At 35.2% G+C, this 18511-nt stretch overlaps 1 protein-coding gene across 1 annotated transcript; it reads left to right on the top strand.

Moving 5' to 3' along the window:
• The first annotated feature begins 1012 nt into the window (after positions 1–1012).
• Positions 1013–18057, top strand: LOC135123789 (uncharacterized). Its single transcript, XM_064048666.1, has 3 exons — positions 1013–1066; positions 1122–1207; positions 17357–18057. The coding sequence occupies exons 1-3, from the start codon at positions 1013–1015 to the stop codon at positions 17931–17933; spliced, it is 717 nt and encodes a 238-aa protein (XP_063904736.1). The 3' UTR covers positions 17934–18057.
• Positions 18058–18511: the final 454 nt, after the last annotated feature.

The raw sequence follows: 18511 nt of genomic DNA, 5'->3' as shown, positions 1-18511 counted from the left end.
GAAAATTTAGAAATGTCAAAAATTAATTTATTAAATAAATTGTAAAATTTTGATTTTCTTTTAAAAATCTGCATACGCGGGGTTAAAAATGAGGGTTACAATTCTAGGTGAGACTATTTAGCAACACTTTGAGCCGACGTCATCAAGTTTTTGTAGGAGATAAATATACATTTTTATTAGTGATGTTTGAATAATGGCTTTAGTTCTAATTGCGTTAGAGCCATGAACGTAAAAAGAACGAACGTGAACTGTGAATTTACAAACAGTTAAATAAAGTTTATGTCAATAATTGCACATTTCAAAATAAAAAATCGTTAATTAACTGACCTTACACTAATTATACTCGTTGAAGGGGGACCGGGACGTCCAGTTATGGTTTGCGACGAAAAAATCAATTTGGATTTACCATCACATGTAAACATTTATTCAAAACCACAACAAACTTTATATTTATTTACAGAAAAACATAAACAAGCTTTCGACAAGTTATAAATCTTTTTTCAGGAAATGCTTTTATTTCCACATAACGTAGTTTTTAAGGTCATCAAAGAAAATAGTGTGTGCAACTTGCGCGTAATTTAATTTTTCCACACTCACCAAACCGACCAAAGGCTTAGTAGTTTCTAAACACATTATCGTAATTTCATCATAATTAAATCACACAATAACAGTATCTCCTTTATTAATTCACTTCTCAACAGGAACCTTTTATTACTCCTCTAAGCAGTTTACTTTTCTCGGAACGGCCTCGGCTCTGATCAATCACTGCCAAAAATCGCTTCCTCTCCGAATCCCCATTAAATTTAATTAAGCCACAATTAAAACAGCTTCATTGAAGCCAGCCGAGAAAATATTTACAAACATCATTAAAAGTAGGTACGCGAGATCGTTATGCGGTTCCTCGATTCCGACGCGAGCAAGTCGTCCGAAGCTCGATTAATTAAGCGACCCTCGAGCCGAAACAAGGCCAATAACTTTCTTGACTCGAGTATTGAGACGCACTGCAATAAAAATGTTGAATGCTCTTCGGGCTGCCGCCATTGAAGTCGGGGTGGCGATCAATAAGGTAGATATTAAGCTGTTACTATTGTATTGTAACAATACAATAGTCATCATAACAGAACGGTTCAAGGCGGCACGACGGCAGACGGTGCTCTCGAACGTTGCTCGGTTTGTGGATGGAACTGCAGCATCCGAAGATGAAAACGTAAGTAGTCTGCAACCAGCAAAACATTTAGCGCACAAATGTTTGATAATGTCGCGATTATCGTACTTCTGGCAAATGTAGATATAGTACATAACTGCTGTGTGTGGTTTGCTTTCTTTATTTATTTATTGTGAGCGTAAACAGTAAAATGAACCCGATTTTATCAGCGACTGTTATTGATATTCTATCAGTGTTTGATATCGGTGACTCAATATTTCCGTGTACATAGTTACATGCATGTTGCAAGTGAATCGGGAACAATGGTAAACATGGTGGCGTAGGTCATGGATACTTCAGTTACATACTTTTAAAATATGTGTATCTACGAGTATTTCGGTTTTGAAATATATCATAAAATGGAGTAATATTTTGTGCGATATAATGAAGTTTGAACATCTGTGGAACTAACGAGAAACTTATTCGTTTTCTGACGTGGTGCACCCTCACCCTCTATAAACAACTTGGGGTTATCATTCGTTACTCAAGAATTGAACAGACTCCGCTATATCTTATTATTTTTTTATTGGTACAAATGGCTTTTTTAATGGATAGCTTTGTTGATACGCCAAATGCGTTTGATAAGTTGATGAATGAGATACTCGTTTACGTTTTTTGCCACGATTGTTTTCTTCAACGCACCATAGAACTGAAAATGTGTCTAAGTAATTAAGACAACTATCAGATATATTGAATGATAGCAAATACACAAAAACATTATATTGATTTTTACTTCCCGAGCGTAAGTAAGTAATGTAGTCGAGTCCATCGGGCGCCTGGCTACTTTAGTTGTTCCTCGACGTGTCATGACCAAAAAAGCCCGGAATTATATTCAGAAAAAAACATGTAAATATGCGTATATATGTGCAGAGAAATTTGGCATTATATGCAAAAATTGCTAAAATATGCAAAGAAAATGCAAAATACGCAAGAAAAAGTATACACTAATATTTTATTTCTATAATTTCTTACAACATCTATAACTTAGATAGTACATATTTGGACTTAAGCCAATCAGACACCCTACGGGCGACGAAACCATCAAATTTTAGCTATTTTTGTCGAATTTTATTAAGTCTGAACTTTATTTCGACTTAAACGTCCAGAAACGTTACTTTCGAAGCGTGTTGTGTATTTAACAGTTTCGATAATTATTCTTTATTTCATTGAAATGTCATAATTGAAAATTATTCTAAAATTTCATAACAATATTGTCTTCGTTTTTAACCGAGGGGTAAACCGCCGACCATCAAGTGTACAATTAATTTCCTTTTGACAATGACAATGATGTTGAATTTAAACCTTTTTTTACCAAGTGTTTACTAACGTACGGTGACTAGGTAAGCTGAGGTGTTTTCCCTTTAGACGAAAAAAATAAATAAATAAACTGTATTGTGCTGCTAAGCAACAAACTGAAATGTTTAAGAAAAAAAATCTGATTTTACTTACAAAAAGAACGCTACTCTAAAATCGAGGTTTTAGATGTCTAAATCAATAGAGTAAGTATACGTTCGAATTTTACACTTTCTTGGGTCAAATGTTTGTTCTAAAAGTGGACATATGCAATATTCTAGATTTTTTGCACATTCAGTCAGAAAACCTTATGGTCTATTTAATTTTGAAATTAAAAATGTCTGGTGTGTACAAATTAGTTCGTTTAAATCACTCAAAGATTTAATACATTATATTATATATTTTTATTAATTTTTTAATAAATTATATTATGAAATTTTGACTTTACGAAATTAAAAGTACATAAGGCCAAGGATATTTTTAGTTACGTCAGCAGTTTTTACTTATCAGTGAGTCATACTCATAAGGCAACAACGACTGGCTCATACGTTCACAGAGGTAATTAATGCATACCAAATAGTCCAAAATCATTTTATTAGGTTCATCCCTGTGTTGTGCATACAAGATCATGTTAAAGTTTGACCTACTAAATCAAACTTATAATAATAACTTAAGTCATTACTTTTTAAAAATTGGGTTTATTCATTTATTATGGTAGCATAAACAGAAAAAACAAATAGTTTCATTTATTTTATTAAATGTTAAAAAAAAAAACGCTAACTCTAAACATAAAAGTAAAGCATTTCTGTTGGATCATAACAAAATAACACAAAATAAAACAACTTCTTAAAAAATACTTACCCCATAACCTGGGTCGAGATTTGTGTATATATTGTAGATGATGTTGAAGTAAAAAACTGTGCTAAATTCTAGCTACCCATAAATACAGATGATAACACTTTCAATTTTTTGTTCACAACTTCCAAATGAAGGATATTAGAAAAAAACTTTTGAAATGCAAAATTTAACACGTAAGAATTTTTTTTTGTATAATAAAGGAGTGAATAACCCCACTTGATAAATTTTCAGAGGTAATTTTCCCATTTAAAAGTGTTCATGGGCACCTAGAATTTTGCACAGTTTCTTACTTTAGTATTCTCTACGATATATACTTGTACCATCCTCGACCCAGGTTGAGGTTACATTATCACCAGTGCGCGGAAATTTATCTTGCGGCTGCAATTCCCCAGTTGAAGTAAGGTGTGTTTTACGGCGAGTAGCGGGCACTCTTTGATCTGGTCCACAAGGTCGTAGCCAGTGCGTCTCTAGGAGTGTTTACAGCTAGTAAAAAAACTACTTCTATATTACTATATTACTTCAAATAATAATACTCGGTGCCCTTATTAATTTTTCAACCACAGGACCACAGATTTGTGATCTTGAAATATTATATTATGTTGATATAGTCCAAAAGAAAAATATATTTGTAATCTAAGTATCGACGCGGCAGCACTGGTACGAGCGTCTGAGATATTATTCCGGCCGTTGATTATCACAAATTTTAATCACATCACTTAAAAAAAAACTAGAATTAAATAAAATATTTTTTCAATAATTTTTTTCCAAAAACTAAACTGCCTCTTCTGAGTACCTGAGGTGGAGGTAGTTTCATTATATATTCATGTTCTTGGATCTCCCCCTGATCTTTAATGTCCGGAAACATAAAAGCATCCGGAATTTTTGGATTTTCAAAAAATCACAAAAAGTAGGGTTAAGTGATAACACTTTACCAATGTAACATTTTTTGTTTTGTTTTTGAGTTGTTAATTGCCCTATAATATAATCGTCTATATTTAAGTCTGGTTTAGAACGATCAGTCTTACTATTTTCAGCCTTGAGATTCAAACGAGGATTCAAATCATCAGAATAATTTGAAGAATTCAAACTTTCGGTGTCCGTGCTGTCATCATATTCGATACTACTTGGGTTGTCTAAATCAGATGAGTCACTTGATATATTATAGCGTCTTTTTTGTTTTCCAATTTGGACTGGTTTTTGAATTTGAGATGCATCTTTATGTTGAAGGCAGGTATCTGTTTCTGAGTTAACTCTACTACTAGTTATTACATTTCTTATTTTGAATAAATCTTTTGAGACGATCCACACTGACGCGATTCTTTTCATTGTCTAACAGCCAGCAAAGTGAAGACTTTTTTATAACTTTTGTTGTACAACTTTAATATTTGTCGAGCTGAAATATCATGCTGTCAGTTAATGATATTATACTGGAATTATCTATCATTATGGCCTTAAAAGGTTATTTAATCTCCACTTTCAAGATTAAATTGATATTTTCTTTCTTATGATGAATGCTATGACTTATGTCGTGCATGTTACGTTTATTAGTTCTAGAAAATATCTAGTTTAACTGGATTTGCTATGATAATTTTGGATTTCCTTTGTTTTCCTGTTGATTTCTCGTTAATTTCTCATTGATTTCCTCTTGATTTCTCGTTGATTTTCTCTTGATTTCCTTTTGATTTCCTTTGATTTCCTGTGATTTCCTTTGATTTCCTCTGATTCCCTTTTTGATTTCCTGTGATTTCCTTTAATTTCCTCTAGTGTCTACAATTGATTTCCTCTGCGGTTTACCCCTTGTTTTTAACACTGTAACTTGATTAATATATATAACAGTCTATCCTACCTTATTTCATAGTTCAATCAGTAAAATATTTAGATTACAAAATTAACCTCTGAACTGGTTTCTTAATTCTGGTAGATCGACGTATCGCGGGCTGTGCGCTTGTTTCTAGACTCATTAATTGTTGTTCAAGTTGATCATCTTCTTGAACAATATAAGTGGTAGTGACTCGACACCTGCCGGTACAATTTGTTCTTCTGTTGACCTAATTTCTTTTTCTTGAATGAGCTCTTGATTTAGTGTGTTTTCTGTTGACTGAATCAGAATGTTGGTGTTTGGAGAATTCTTATCTTATAATCAACTTCTAGATCCAAGGTAGTGCCAAAACATGTTTCAGTGTTGATGTTCATTTTCTTCTCCACATTACAGGAACGAAGTTAATTGTAATGATGCTTTAATTACATAACCATCATCTAGTTCTACTAAATACTGTAGATTACCAATACATTTTGTAATTATTTCATACTTCCATAATCCATGTCTTGAATAATTTCTGGATTGAACTCTATCGCCCACTTGAAAATGTTTCTCGAAACTCGAATTGTTTTTCTTTTTTGCTGATTCAGTTGGTCTCATAAAATCTAACTTGGTTCGTACATTTCTTCCTAAAAAAAGTTTAGAAGGTGCCTGTCCAGAAGATAGCGGTAACTCGATACCGCAGGAGGAACTTACAAAGTTTCGCGTGTAAATCACCGGGTTCATACATCATGCATTTAAATTTTGTTTTTATGTTTGACAGTATCCTTCTGCTTGACCATTTATGGCTGGATGTCCTGGTGCAATCATCTGTTGTTTAATACCATTCCGTCCACAAAATGCTCTGAATTCATTTGATTTGAAGATGGTCGCATTGTCACTAACTAATATTTCTGGTAATCCATACCGGCTAAAGATTTCTTGTAATGATACGTGGTGCTCGCTGATGTAGGAGATTTTTTAACCATAATTACTTCCGGCCATTTGGATTTGGCGTCAACAAGAATTAGAAAATGATGGTTGTTAAAAGGGCCTGCATAATCCATGTGTACACGTTGCTAATTCTTTTCTGGTATTTCCCATTGATGAATCGATGCCTTTGTAGGATTTTTCTTAACATCGCAACAAGCTTGACAACTTCTAACCATATTTTCGATGTCAGAGTCGATGTTTTTCCGGCAGCAATAGTGTCTTGCTAGATATTTCATTTTAACCATTCCTAGGTGTGTTGAATGAAGTTCTTGTAGAATAATGTGTTGTAATTTTTTTGAAATTACCACACGATGTCCTCGAAATATTATTCCATCGTGCAGTGAAAATACTAGATCTCTTCTGGTTCCATTTAGAATTTCTTTCTTCATTTTACATAATTTTGGATCTATTCTTGTTTCTTTTTCAATTTCGTGAGCTGTGACTGTTTCCGCATTAATCTGATTAACTAAAATCTTATTTAACACGTATTGATCATCAGTTTTTCCTTCTTCTTTTGGTGATAATTTCAATGGACTTCTGGAGAAATAATCAACATTTACAATCATGTTCACTGGATTTTCGACATCCGATGGAATAATTGAAACCGGTTAAAAATTGTGCCATTTCTTAACATTCTGGTTGCAGATAAGGTTGGGAGTTGTTTTTGAGGGTTTAAAATAATACTCAGTGGTTTATTATCCACAATTGGAATATATTTCCTTCCATAAATATAATGAAAAAATCTTTTGAAACTCCAATAAATGGCTGTTGCCTCTTTATCTAATTGACTATAACTACGTTCCGCTTTTGTCAACGACCTGGATGTAAAAGCCACTGGTCTTTCAGATCCGTCTGGAAAACGATGTGACTTTAACACCTGAAAGTCCATCCGGGCTGGCGTCTGTGGCAAGTGTTATGTCTAAATCAGGTGTAAATGACATGAGAACTCGTTTACTGGCTATTTCAGCTTTGGCTTTTTTGAACGCTGTTTCACATTCGATAGACCATTTAAAATTTGTGTTTTTTCTCAACAGACGGTTTAATGGATATAACATCCTGGATGCACTGGGAATAAATTTTGTAAGTATAATACATCACCATTCCAAAAAAACGTTGAAGTTCTTCTAAAGAGTTCGGCCTTGGTGCTTCTATGATCGCTTTGATTTTATCTTCAGATTTTTCGAGTCCTTTTTCTGAAAAAACGTGACCCAAATATTGAATTCTCTTCTTGAAAAATTGACATTTTTCTCGATTCGGATGCAGATTATATTTACATAATCGTTCGAGAACTTTAATTAAACTAAATTTACAGTCTTCAACAGAAGAACCTTGAACCATTATATTATCAAAATACGCTGTGGTACCTTCTAAATCGTGAACAATTTGATCGATGACTTTATGAAATTCATTTGGAGCCGTTTTGATTTCAAAGAAAGTTGTTTACGTAAATAGGTATTTCGATCAGTTGAAATTGTTTGTATTCGTGCACTTTCATCATCAATAGGAACATGTAAATATGCTTTGAAGACGTGTTCTGTACAGAAATATTTACAATTTTTCATTTTATTGAAAATATCTTCTATTCTGGGAATAGGATAACGATTATCTTGAAGTTCATTGTTGATAGTTACTTTGAATTCAGCACACAGTCTAATGTCACCATGCTTCTTCGGCACAATAACCAAAGGTGTTCCCCACTTGAAGTGATCAGTTTGTTAATAATACCTTGAGTTTTATAAGTCATATAATTCCTGTTCAACTTTCTCTTGGAGAGCGTAAGGAACTCGGTGGGGCTTTATAAAAATTGGTTGTGCATTAGCTCGAAGAGATAAAGAGCATTGATAGTTTGGAATTTCACCACCTTTTGGTTGAAAAACGTCTCTGAATTGATTGAAAATTTCTGACATTGATGGTTGACAAGTAGAAATAGAATAAAAAACATGAAGACTTATCCGTAGGTTTCGAATCCATCTTCTTCCTATAATGGCTGTACCATAATCAGAAACGACAAATAATTCTCCCATGAACTTCTTTTTTTTATATGTAAGAGGTATTCGTATGTAACCCTAGCATATAGAAATCCCACGGAGGTTCATTCAAGAACATGTTGACAAGACCGTCACATTCAAACATGTCGATAGCGGTAACCAACTTGCTGATATATTTACAAAAGCTCTCCCAAGAAAATTGTTTGAATCACTTTGTTCTAAGAAAATAATTAAGGAGGAGTGTGAAATTAATTATTTTATACATCTAGTGGTTAGTATGTTTGTAGGTGAGTGAGAGGACCAGATAGAAATGAGTAGTCAAAATGGCAACAAATGTTCGAAATGTTAGAGAATTTGTATGGCAAAAAGTCAGATTATGAAATTGAAGGTCTGCAGCGAAAATTTTTCGGCTTTCTGTTTGACAGCATAAAATCAGCTGTTGAAAACTGCAATGAGATACAACAACTAGCTCAAGATCTCGGCGCACAGGATGGAAACGACTATGAATAGTGGGCAATGACTCGAATGCTCACCATATTGCCACAACGTCTCTACCATTTTCGCACATCATGGGACAGTGTCACTGGAAATCAGAGAACCATCTCAAACCTGATTGAGAAGTTGAGATTAGAAGAGGACAGAATTAAAGCAGCTGAAGGATCAAGTGAAACTACAAGCAACAACGCACTCGTGATGCAGCACTAGAAGAGAAGCCAACAAGACAATCAAAAACAAAACAAGCAAGGTGGAAGTGCTGCCAGCATTTGTTTAAAATGTGGACAGAAGGGACATATAAAGAAGTACTGCAGAAACAAACCTTGTGGAAAGTATTTGGTCTACTGTAAAGAAAATTACCCCTGTCATCTCTGTGGTCAAATAGGTAATTTTACCAAGGAGTGCCCAAAGAAGAATGATGACAAATTGGATAATGAGAGATCGGAGAGGAATGAGAGAAGATTCGGAGGTCGTTCGAACAAACTTTATGTAGCCGTCGGTTTGTCGAGTACTGAGCTTCCAAAACAACAACGAGTGGAAGATGTCAATGCTAACTGGTACCAAGACAGTGGAGCCACACAACATATGACTTCCAACAAAACCTGGTTTGTGAATTTGATACAACTGAAGCAACCTGTAACAGTCATTATGGGAGACTCAAATCAACTCAAGGCCTCAGCGGTTGGAGACATAAAACTTGAAGCCTACAATGGTAACAACTGGAGACTAGTCATTCTGGAAGACGTGCTCTATGTACCAGGTTTGAACTTTAACTTGATTTCACTCAGTCAAGTGATGGACAGAGGACAGATTGAGACGTGCAACAAAGATGTATCAATTATCAAGTCAAGTGACAACCAAACTGTTCTTACCATGGCTCAACGAGAAGGAAATTTGTATAGAGTGAATCTCCGACTACCCAGTATGAACACCAGCCTAATTGCAACTTTAATTGTCATCTGGCATGAGAGACTTGCACATCAGAACCTGAAGTACGTCAAGGACATCCTAGACAGGAATAACATCAAGTACATAGATGACTGGAACAATCGAGTCTGTGAAGGATGCATTTATGGGAAACAACATCGAATTTCACATCCCAAAAATGAGAAGGTAGCAGCTCAATCATTGGATCTAGTTCATGTAGATCTTGGGGAAATGAATCTCACGTCGATCGGAGGAGCGAAGTATTTCCTGATCTTTAAAGATGGTTATTCGCACTTTGGAACCGTTTACTATCTAAAGTCGAAAGATGAAGCTCCAGACAAGCTGACGATATTTCTGACACAAGTTGAAAATCAATTTGGAAGGAAGGTGAAAGAACTGAGGTCGGATCATGGAACTGAAATAAAGAACAAAACCACATGTCAACTTTTGAAGGAGCGAGGAATCAGTCATACGTTCTCAAACGTTCACACACCACAACAGAATGGCAGAATTGAAAGGGAAATGCGAACCGTGGTGGAATCTACGAGGTCGGTCATACATGCGCGAAATTTGAAAGAAAATCTACGGGCAGAAGCTGTCAACTACGTCGTGTTCACCTTGAATCAGACTGGCACCAGCTCAGTCAACGCCAAGAGTCCAGCAGACTTATGGTTCGGTCGTTGCATTGATATCAACAAACTGAGGAGTTTCGGATGTGACTGCTACGTTCTGAAAACTGATCATAGAAGGAAGAAACTCGACAAGAAGTCTAGGAAGGGAATCCTTGTTGGATATGACACCGAGTCATCAAGCTATCGAATATACATACCTGGAGAAAGAGAAGTCATTTGCTCTGACAATGTGATTTTTGATGAAGAGAAAACAAGACACCGAGACATTATAGGAAGTGTGCCAATAATATCTGAAAAGACTGATCTAGGTCATGAAGATGAAGAATACGAGTTTGATACAAGTCTGAAGAATGAAGATCAACAGCAAGAAAATTTTGAAGGCGAAATTACTGAAGATGAAGATGAAGAGACAGCGCCTCAGACAAGGCGAGGACTTCGTGATCGATCAGCGATAACAATGCCACACCGACTGAAAGATTATGTACTCGACGATCTCACACCGAACAGAAGTGCAAATGTAGCTTTGATAGAAGAAATCCAGGATATCACTGTCAATGAGGCACTGAAGGATGATAGATGGAAACGTGTGATGCAAGAAGAACTTAATTCTTTGACACAAATGAAAACTTGGAGACTTGTGAAATGCCCGGAAGGAGTTCAACCGTTGACATGCAGATGGGTGTTACGTGAGAAGCCAGATGGATGATTGAAAGCACGTTTGGTAGCACGCGGTTTTGAACAAGAAGAAGGGATTGATTATACGGAAACGTTCAGTCCAGTAGCTCGTCATACTTCAATTCGTCTTATGCTGAGTCATGCAGCTACCCAGAAGATGAAACTTGTTCCCTTTGATGTCAAGACAGCTTTCCTATATGGTAACCTGGAGGAGGAAATTTACATGCATCAACCAAAAGGATTTGAAGATGGCACCAACTATGTCTGCAAATTACAGAAAGGATGATATGGATTGAAACAGGCTCCGAGGAACTGGCATGATACGATTTCAAAATTTCTTGAGAAGAAAATAGGATTAATGAACACCGATGATGATCCCTGTTTGTATTACAATAAGGATAAGACTATCCTAATAACTTTGTTCGTCGACAACGGACTTATCGCTGGCTATGATGAAAAGTACAAGATACTCGACATCATCAACTCAAAATTCGAAATCACATACAGCTGTCAAGTTCAAAACAAGGTCGCATACCTCGGAATGGAAATTCACATTGACAAAGAAGGCATCTTTGTAGGTCAACCAAAGTATACAGAGAAGATCATTCGACGCTTTAAATTCGATACGTGCAATGCAAAGTCAACTCCCATTGAGAAAGGCATGGTAGCAGGAGAAGAGGACAAGATGAACGATCAACCCATATCGCCATCTGTCCCATACAGAGAAGCGATTGGAAGCCTGTTGTACCTGGCCATAATTTCTCGACCGGATATCAGTTTTGCTGTTAACTTTCTAAGTCGCTTTAACGGAAAGGCAATGATGAGTCACTGGCGAATGGTAAAAAGGATTTTTCAATATCTCAAAGGAACACCAAATCATGGTATTTTCTTTGACGGAAGCGACACACTCGTTGCTTACTCGGATTCCGACTATGGTGGAGATCCTGAGACTAAACATTCAACTACGGGAGTACTTGTGATGAGAGGAGGACCAATCGTTTGGTACACACAGAAACAACGTTTGGTAGCAACATCCACTGCTGAAGCAGAGTACCGAGCAGCCGTGTCTGCAATTGACGATGTTTGTTGGATCAAAAGAATTTGTCTGGGACTTGAAATTGTAAAGGAAGATAAACCCATCGAACTACTTATCGATAATCAAGCGGCAATTCATATGATGTACAACGCTCATGAAGGTAAAACTACAAAAGGAAAGAAGCATACAGAAATCCCACGGAGGTTCATTCAAGAACATGTTGACAAGACCGTCACATTCAAAGATGTTGATGGTGGTAACCAACTTGCTGATATATTTACAAAATCTCTCCCAAGAAAATTGTTTAAATCACTTTGTTCTAAAATAATTAAGGAGGAGTGTTGAAATTAATTATTTTATACATCTAGTGGTTAGTATGTTTGTAGGTGAGTGAGAGGACCAGATAGAAATGCGTAATCCAAATGGCGGTGTAGTCTTGACATTTATTGAAGGTATTGAAAGCAAAGTCTGTGAGGGTTCGTCATTTTATTATTAGTATGTGAATTGTCAGGAATGTTTCTTTAGTTACAAGGCACCTTTTTGTTCAATAAAGAAACCCAAAGAAAACTTAACATTGTCTGACTTGAAAAACAAAGAGAGTTTAACACTTCTTCTTTTTATATGTCACAGGTATTCGTATGTAACCCAGAGGGTTAAATATTTGTTTTGTTTCGGAACGAAATTGAATGTTTGTACTTCGAAGAGTCACTTTAAAATTCAATTGCCAAGAATTTGTACTGTAATGCACATTCTTGGTTCATAAGCTGACGAAGAAGTATTCAAGATGTCGATAATATTATTTATTTGAAATTCTTCATCAACGGAGGAATTTGAGCCGATGTCGACGTTTTTGACAGTTTGTCGATTTTTTTGAAGTAATGTAGAAATACATAGGTACTTTATTTGTGTGCCCTTTTTTGCGACAGAGATTACAGTGAAGTTTTTCTTTAATGCGACAATTGTCAGTTTGATGATTCTTTTTTCCACAATGGAAGCACAATCCGGATAGACCCAATTTTTGTAAATTTATGCTTCGACCTGTTATTTTTGAAGATTTTTGATGTGAAGATCTATTTTGACTATATTTTGATGCTGACTGTCCTTTAGTAAAACCAATTTTATGTACATTATTTGACGCATGTGAAGAGTTGTTATAAAATTCTCGATTTTGAATTCTTGAAGCTTCGATTGCCAATGCTGTTTGTAATGCTGTATCAAAGGAGACGTTTATTAAGTGAAGAATTCTTTCTCTAATGCTGGAATCTTGTAGTCCTCGGATAAACTGAGTTCGTGATAACATGTAGATCACTGATTTCGAATAAGTAAAAGAAGGAGGTTCTTTTTCTTTACATTCCGTTTTGAATTCACTATTTTTTAATAATTCCTTCAATCCTGCAACGAATGTAGAAATTGATTCACCTGGTTGTTGAACTCTTGAAAAGAGTTTATGTTGTTCAGCTAAAACATTTTTCTTCGGTGATGATTTCTGAGAAGATCCATTAATTCTTGGTAGGTTTTTGTAGCTGGTAGTTCTGGAGGGGTCAAACTTGCAAGTAATTTGTAATGTCTGCTGCCCAAACAATTTATTAATAGCATAACTTTGGCATCACCAGTTTTTATGCAAACCTCTTAATTTGAAAAATTTTCGAGTCTTTGACTGTAACTCTCAACATTTTCAACGCTTTCATCAAATCCGTCGAAAGTTATAGCCTGGGTCTGCAAAACTTCTTGAACACTTGCAGTCGGTGTTCGTTGTTTCTGTTATGTAGAAACCAATCCACTAAGGGCCGTTACTAATGCTGATAAATCTTCCGCCATGTTTTTTTAATCACTCGTCGCCAAAAACTGTTGTGTATTTAACAGTTTAGATATTTTTTATATTAAGTATTCTTTATTTCATTGTAAGTTTCTGTCTTTTCTGAATACTATATATCTAGTTGTTCGAAAAAATTTCTGAAGTAGATATGTCATTAGTAACCCAAATTTCCGTGAGAAGTATTAAATCAAAATTAAACGATGAGACTGAATGAAAGAAATCAATAGTTTTGGAACGTAGTCCTCCGACATTTTGATATATGCAGCTGATGGGAAATCTGCAATTGGAAGAACTAACTAATTTAAAGATACTATCTTTGGTATACCATTGACGTGTCTTATCTCAAGATCTTTTTCTCCATTATTTAATCGATCATTCAGTTCCAGCTTCACTTGTTGATAAAAATCTAATTGTTTTTTGTTCGGTCGAAAGTAAGAAATATTAGTAAAATTTGGGTTATCCTTCAAACATTTAGTATTCCTTGAAACATCTATAACATCATTCCTGGAATTTAGACAAATCTTAATTTAAGGAATATGCATTTTGTATATAATAATTCGAGCCTTATTAATTAAATTTAAGGCATTGAATGGATGCTGGGAAAAATTTTGTTGTCCATAGAACGTTACGTAAAAGACCATTTCTGGACAGGCCGCACAAGGTGACACTGAAGATATGCTGCAGTGGAAAATATATGTTTCTACAAAATAGGTGCAACACAAAACACTTCCCCTCAAAAGAGTTACTAAAATTATGTATCAAGTAAAGGACAGAGTTATATCTCTACAATACTCTACATCGTTTGGCGTTCCCCACTTTATCCAATTCCTCGCTCTGTGGTTCGCTTGGTGCTACCTAAATTTTCTTTATGTATGTCATTTAGATCGACCGCAGAGTTCATGATTTGCGTGTTGTTTTCCATCACGAACTCTACTCTGTTTACCCTTCGCACCCTCTTTTAGCACCCACTTCGCTCTTTGAAATCTTAATATCGTACTTAAAAAACCACGCCTCGGATTGTTTCATAAAATAGATTTTCAAGTTGCAGAAAACTTACTTCTAGAAAATTCTACCGGAAGGATAACCACCTTTCTTATATTGCTCTGCGTGAGAATTTTCAATAATCTCATGAATTATAAAATGAGTTCATCAAGGATTTGATGTCAGAGTCATTTAGAACAAGTTCCCAGTTTACTGACGATAAATAGTAATTTATGTACTCATAATTTGCTTCACCAAAATTGCATAACCAGTTAACAGTTAATACCTACTTGAAGCGATGGAGTTAAAATTTATAGGTACTTTAATCGAAACACGACGATGATGGTCATTAATACTGTGAATAATTCATCACATAAAAATTTGTAGCATACGTTTAGTTGTCGCAGTTAGTGTGATTCACCGTTTTGGCATTGATTTTTTGACTTTTTTGCATGTTCCTGCATTTTTGTGTCCTAAATTCTTTCTTGTTTCACTAACTAGTTAATTTCTTTTGAAGTTATTTCATGTTTCTTCTCATTCTTTTAATTCCCATTTAATTCAATGAAAAACGGGTTATCTAATTTCGAAATTCTCAGAACACAATACCGTTGTTTTTATCATTTGTGCTTCAAGGTACACAAAATTCTGTCAAATTCATTTTGACCATACACTTTGTAAATTTTGAGCCGTAACTTAACTTAGACATGTATAATTTGAAATTTCACGGCTATTCTCACTTCCGCGTCTCCCTACAGCAACAAAATTTATTTACACTGTAAATTTAGATGTTTCTTAACTGTAAAAAAAGGTAATCGATTTTAATTCGTGAGCTGACAGACACTTTTTCACACATTTTATGTCGATTTTGATTTTACGTGTGTAAGTATTTTAACGGTATTTAAATGAATTTTAAATGTGTGTACTGTTTTATGTTAATTTATGCCCATATATTTTATTTAGACGCCGCTTGTTTGGAATTTATTTATGTAATTTAATATTTAAAATGGTCACTTTTCAAGGAAGGTCAGATGGCTATTTTTTATTCAGACCTTTCTTTAATGAAAATAAGTTAACAGCATGTGTAATTACAAACAAAAAAAAACGTAATTTCAAATACTTAAGCCACTACTAGTTTGAAATGATAATTCAGGCTAATCGACCTCCGGGAGAAAGGCAGATTGAGATTAACGTACATCGACGATCGTATGAATACATGCAACCAATTAAAGTCGCAGGTACATTTTGCCTCTAAAATCTAAGTACTCCAGGATGCATCTGCATGATGTAGTGCACGACCTGGAAAAAATGAATTGGCGCAAGCTATGATTATAAGACTGGAGTCGGCAATTCTGCACGGTATCATCATACTATGTTGTCAACCTGTTTTGCCAATAAAATTAATTGGTGCATGTGTCGCCATGTTATAAATAGCTATTCGAGGTGCACATGCTTCCTGTCGATTAAAATTAGAGTTACTCACAGGCAAATCTAGTGTTCAACTGGATCAGAAATTTTATATATTTCTTGGTCCATTAGCATCAATTTAGGAGCTTATCTTAATTTAGGAACAAAGTGTGGACCTCAAAATTCTTGCATAGTAATTTTTATTTAAATTTTATAAAATAACATTCTCCTACACTTGTAGTTTATGAATCCGTTTTGATTTTTGTAAAAAATATAATAATTATTACCTATACCTATAATTTATACAACAACCGACACTGTAATGTAATAGTGATTTAATGATTGTTTGTTTGTAGTTTTATTATTCTCTTGTTGTACCAGCAGTAATAAAAAAGTTAATTATCCACTATTGACATGATAATTTTCCATCTATGTAATGTAATAATTAACAATTAAATAATAAATAACAAAATCAATATCATATAATCAATAATAGTAATAAATGATCCGATTTTGATTCTTATCCCAATTCCTGTTCATATAATATAGGGTTCCATTCACCATTCCCATTATCTTGGTGATTGTGTCATTATTGGTGTCACAATATGAGCTCATAAGATTGATTATTCTCTTCATACTATTCATTGGAGAATACAACCCCAAGTTTTTCCTATAATGTAATGCCCTAAATATTATGTGATGTCGACTATTAGAAAGCAAGACAATAAATAAGATGTGTCAATTCTACCTTGCACCAACTTTTCTTAAAAACTTGGCCCTTGACCTATTTATGCGTACTTCAACCAAATCCAAAGCATAACGATTCACCAAATTTTCATTTGAAACTCCTCTTGTAGGATTGTGCTGTTATCAGTACTCCAACCTAGACAGTAAAATTGTTATAACTTAGGTATGAGATTCAGCTTCACTTTACATATAAAAGGTCCAGGGCTCAAAAGGCAGGGTCTCCTTTTTTTCTATTATTACTTTATAAAGGGTACAATTAATTTATCCGAAATTCTTAGGGTGTATTAACTTTGATAATATCAATAAAAATTGAAAACAAACTTCTAATTTAGCTAAAACTAGCGAATAATTAAATTATTGTCGATGCCGTCACCTGATGGATTCGAAAACTGTGATTCACAGGATTCGTAAATAATATAGCATCATCTGGTGGTTAGTAAAAACAACGTGTTGATTCAAGATGAATTAAAAATAAATCGTAAAAAAACTGACGTTTTATTTCTTTACAGCTACTTGATGTTCTTGCTTCTCCTCACCACCGCCATCACCGCCACCGACTCGACGCCCGCCCGCAAGAAGCACGAGCTCTTCACGAAACTCGGCTTCAAGCGCATCAAGGCCCCCAACACCCACCACCGAAAGCGGTTGGCGGTGGAGTCCCGCCACCACACCCGCTCCGACGACTCGCACATGTACGTGATCAAGCTGCCGCCCAACCCCCATTACTACGCCCACTACGCCCCCAATTCCTTCGCCATTCCGCGCAAGAACATCCCCGTCGATTTTACGAGCAACGGCAAGCCCGCCAAAGTCTATCACTGGAACATTCCGGTGATTAAGAAGATCGTCTCCGCCAAGCACAAATCGCGAACGACCGACACCAACATCCCTAACGATATAGATTTTCAGAACGAGGTGTTCGACAAGCCAGAGAAGGAGAGGAAAGCGACGAAACCTACCTATTACGTGCCTGTGAAACCCAAGAAGGCTTCGTTTATGAAGTATTTCCCCGGAAACGGGAAATTGCACTCGTTCTACGTTATCGAGAGCAGTAAAAAGGCACATTATCACAGGTTGTTGCCATGACGGTTGCCGAGGGTGGAGATGTTTGTGCAATACAATGGGTCGTTCTAGACTGACGTTTGTGCTTATATTTTTCAGTTTTATAATTATGTATTCTTTGTTTATTATTAATACATTTTTATTTATATGGGGAGCGTTTTCGTTCAGGGAACTGGAAGTCAGACTAGGACTTCCAGTCTGACTTCTTAATTTTCTGTTAAAGAAAATTTTGGCTATAGTTTTGGAATAGATAACTACATTGCAAATTTTTTGACAAATTAACACTTGCAAAGACATAATCAATGCGAACACCAAACATATCTACTCTGCTCCATATTGGGAAATAAGATTAAATTACAAAATTAATAAGTGTAATAACATTAGAAAACAACTAGGTCAACTCTTACAATATACTAGAGGAGTTAGAACACCACATATTATGACATGTACGGGTTCGATATTGACCAAAAATAATTTTCATCTTTATTATTGAATACAATACAATAATATTACAAATTAAAGACGCTTTATTACAGAAACTTTGCATATAAAGCGTTGAAAATTTTGAGAGTTGCAGTCAAAGATTCGAAAATGTTTTCAAA

This window comes from Zophobas morio, unplaced genomic scaffold (assembly GCF_036711695.1).
Source record: "Zophobas morio isolate AGI-343-1 ecotype UQ-CSIRO unplaced genomic scaffold, CSIRO_AGI_Zmor_V1 ptg000006l, whole genome shotgun sequence".
Lineage (NCBI taxonomy): Eukaryota > Metazoa > Arthropoda > Insecta > Coleoptera > Tenebrionidae > Zophobas > Zophobas morio.
The sequence above is the reverse complement of the archived record's forward strand: the minus strand, read 5'-3'. Positions and strand labels throughout refer to the sequence as shown.

What these genes read in the sequence shown, in the direction of transcription:
- LOC135123789 (XM_064048666.1), top strand. Translation starts at nt 1,013, where the DNA reads ATGTTGAATGCTCTTCGGGCTGCCGCCATTGAAGTCGGGGTGGCGATC. An exon ending in TCGGGGTGGCGATCAATAAG is followed by an intron (nt 1,067 to 1,121) that starts GTAGATATTAAG and finishes TCATCATAACAG; the next exon opens with AACGGTTCAAGGCGGCACGA. An exon ending in CAGCATCCGAAGATGAAAAC is followed by an intron (nt 1,208 to 17,356) that starts GTAAGTAGTCTG and finishes ATTTCTTTACAG; the next exon opens with CTACTTGATGTTCTTGCTTC.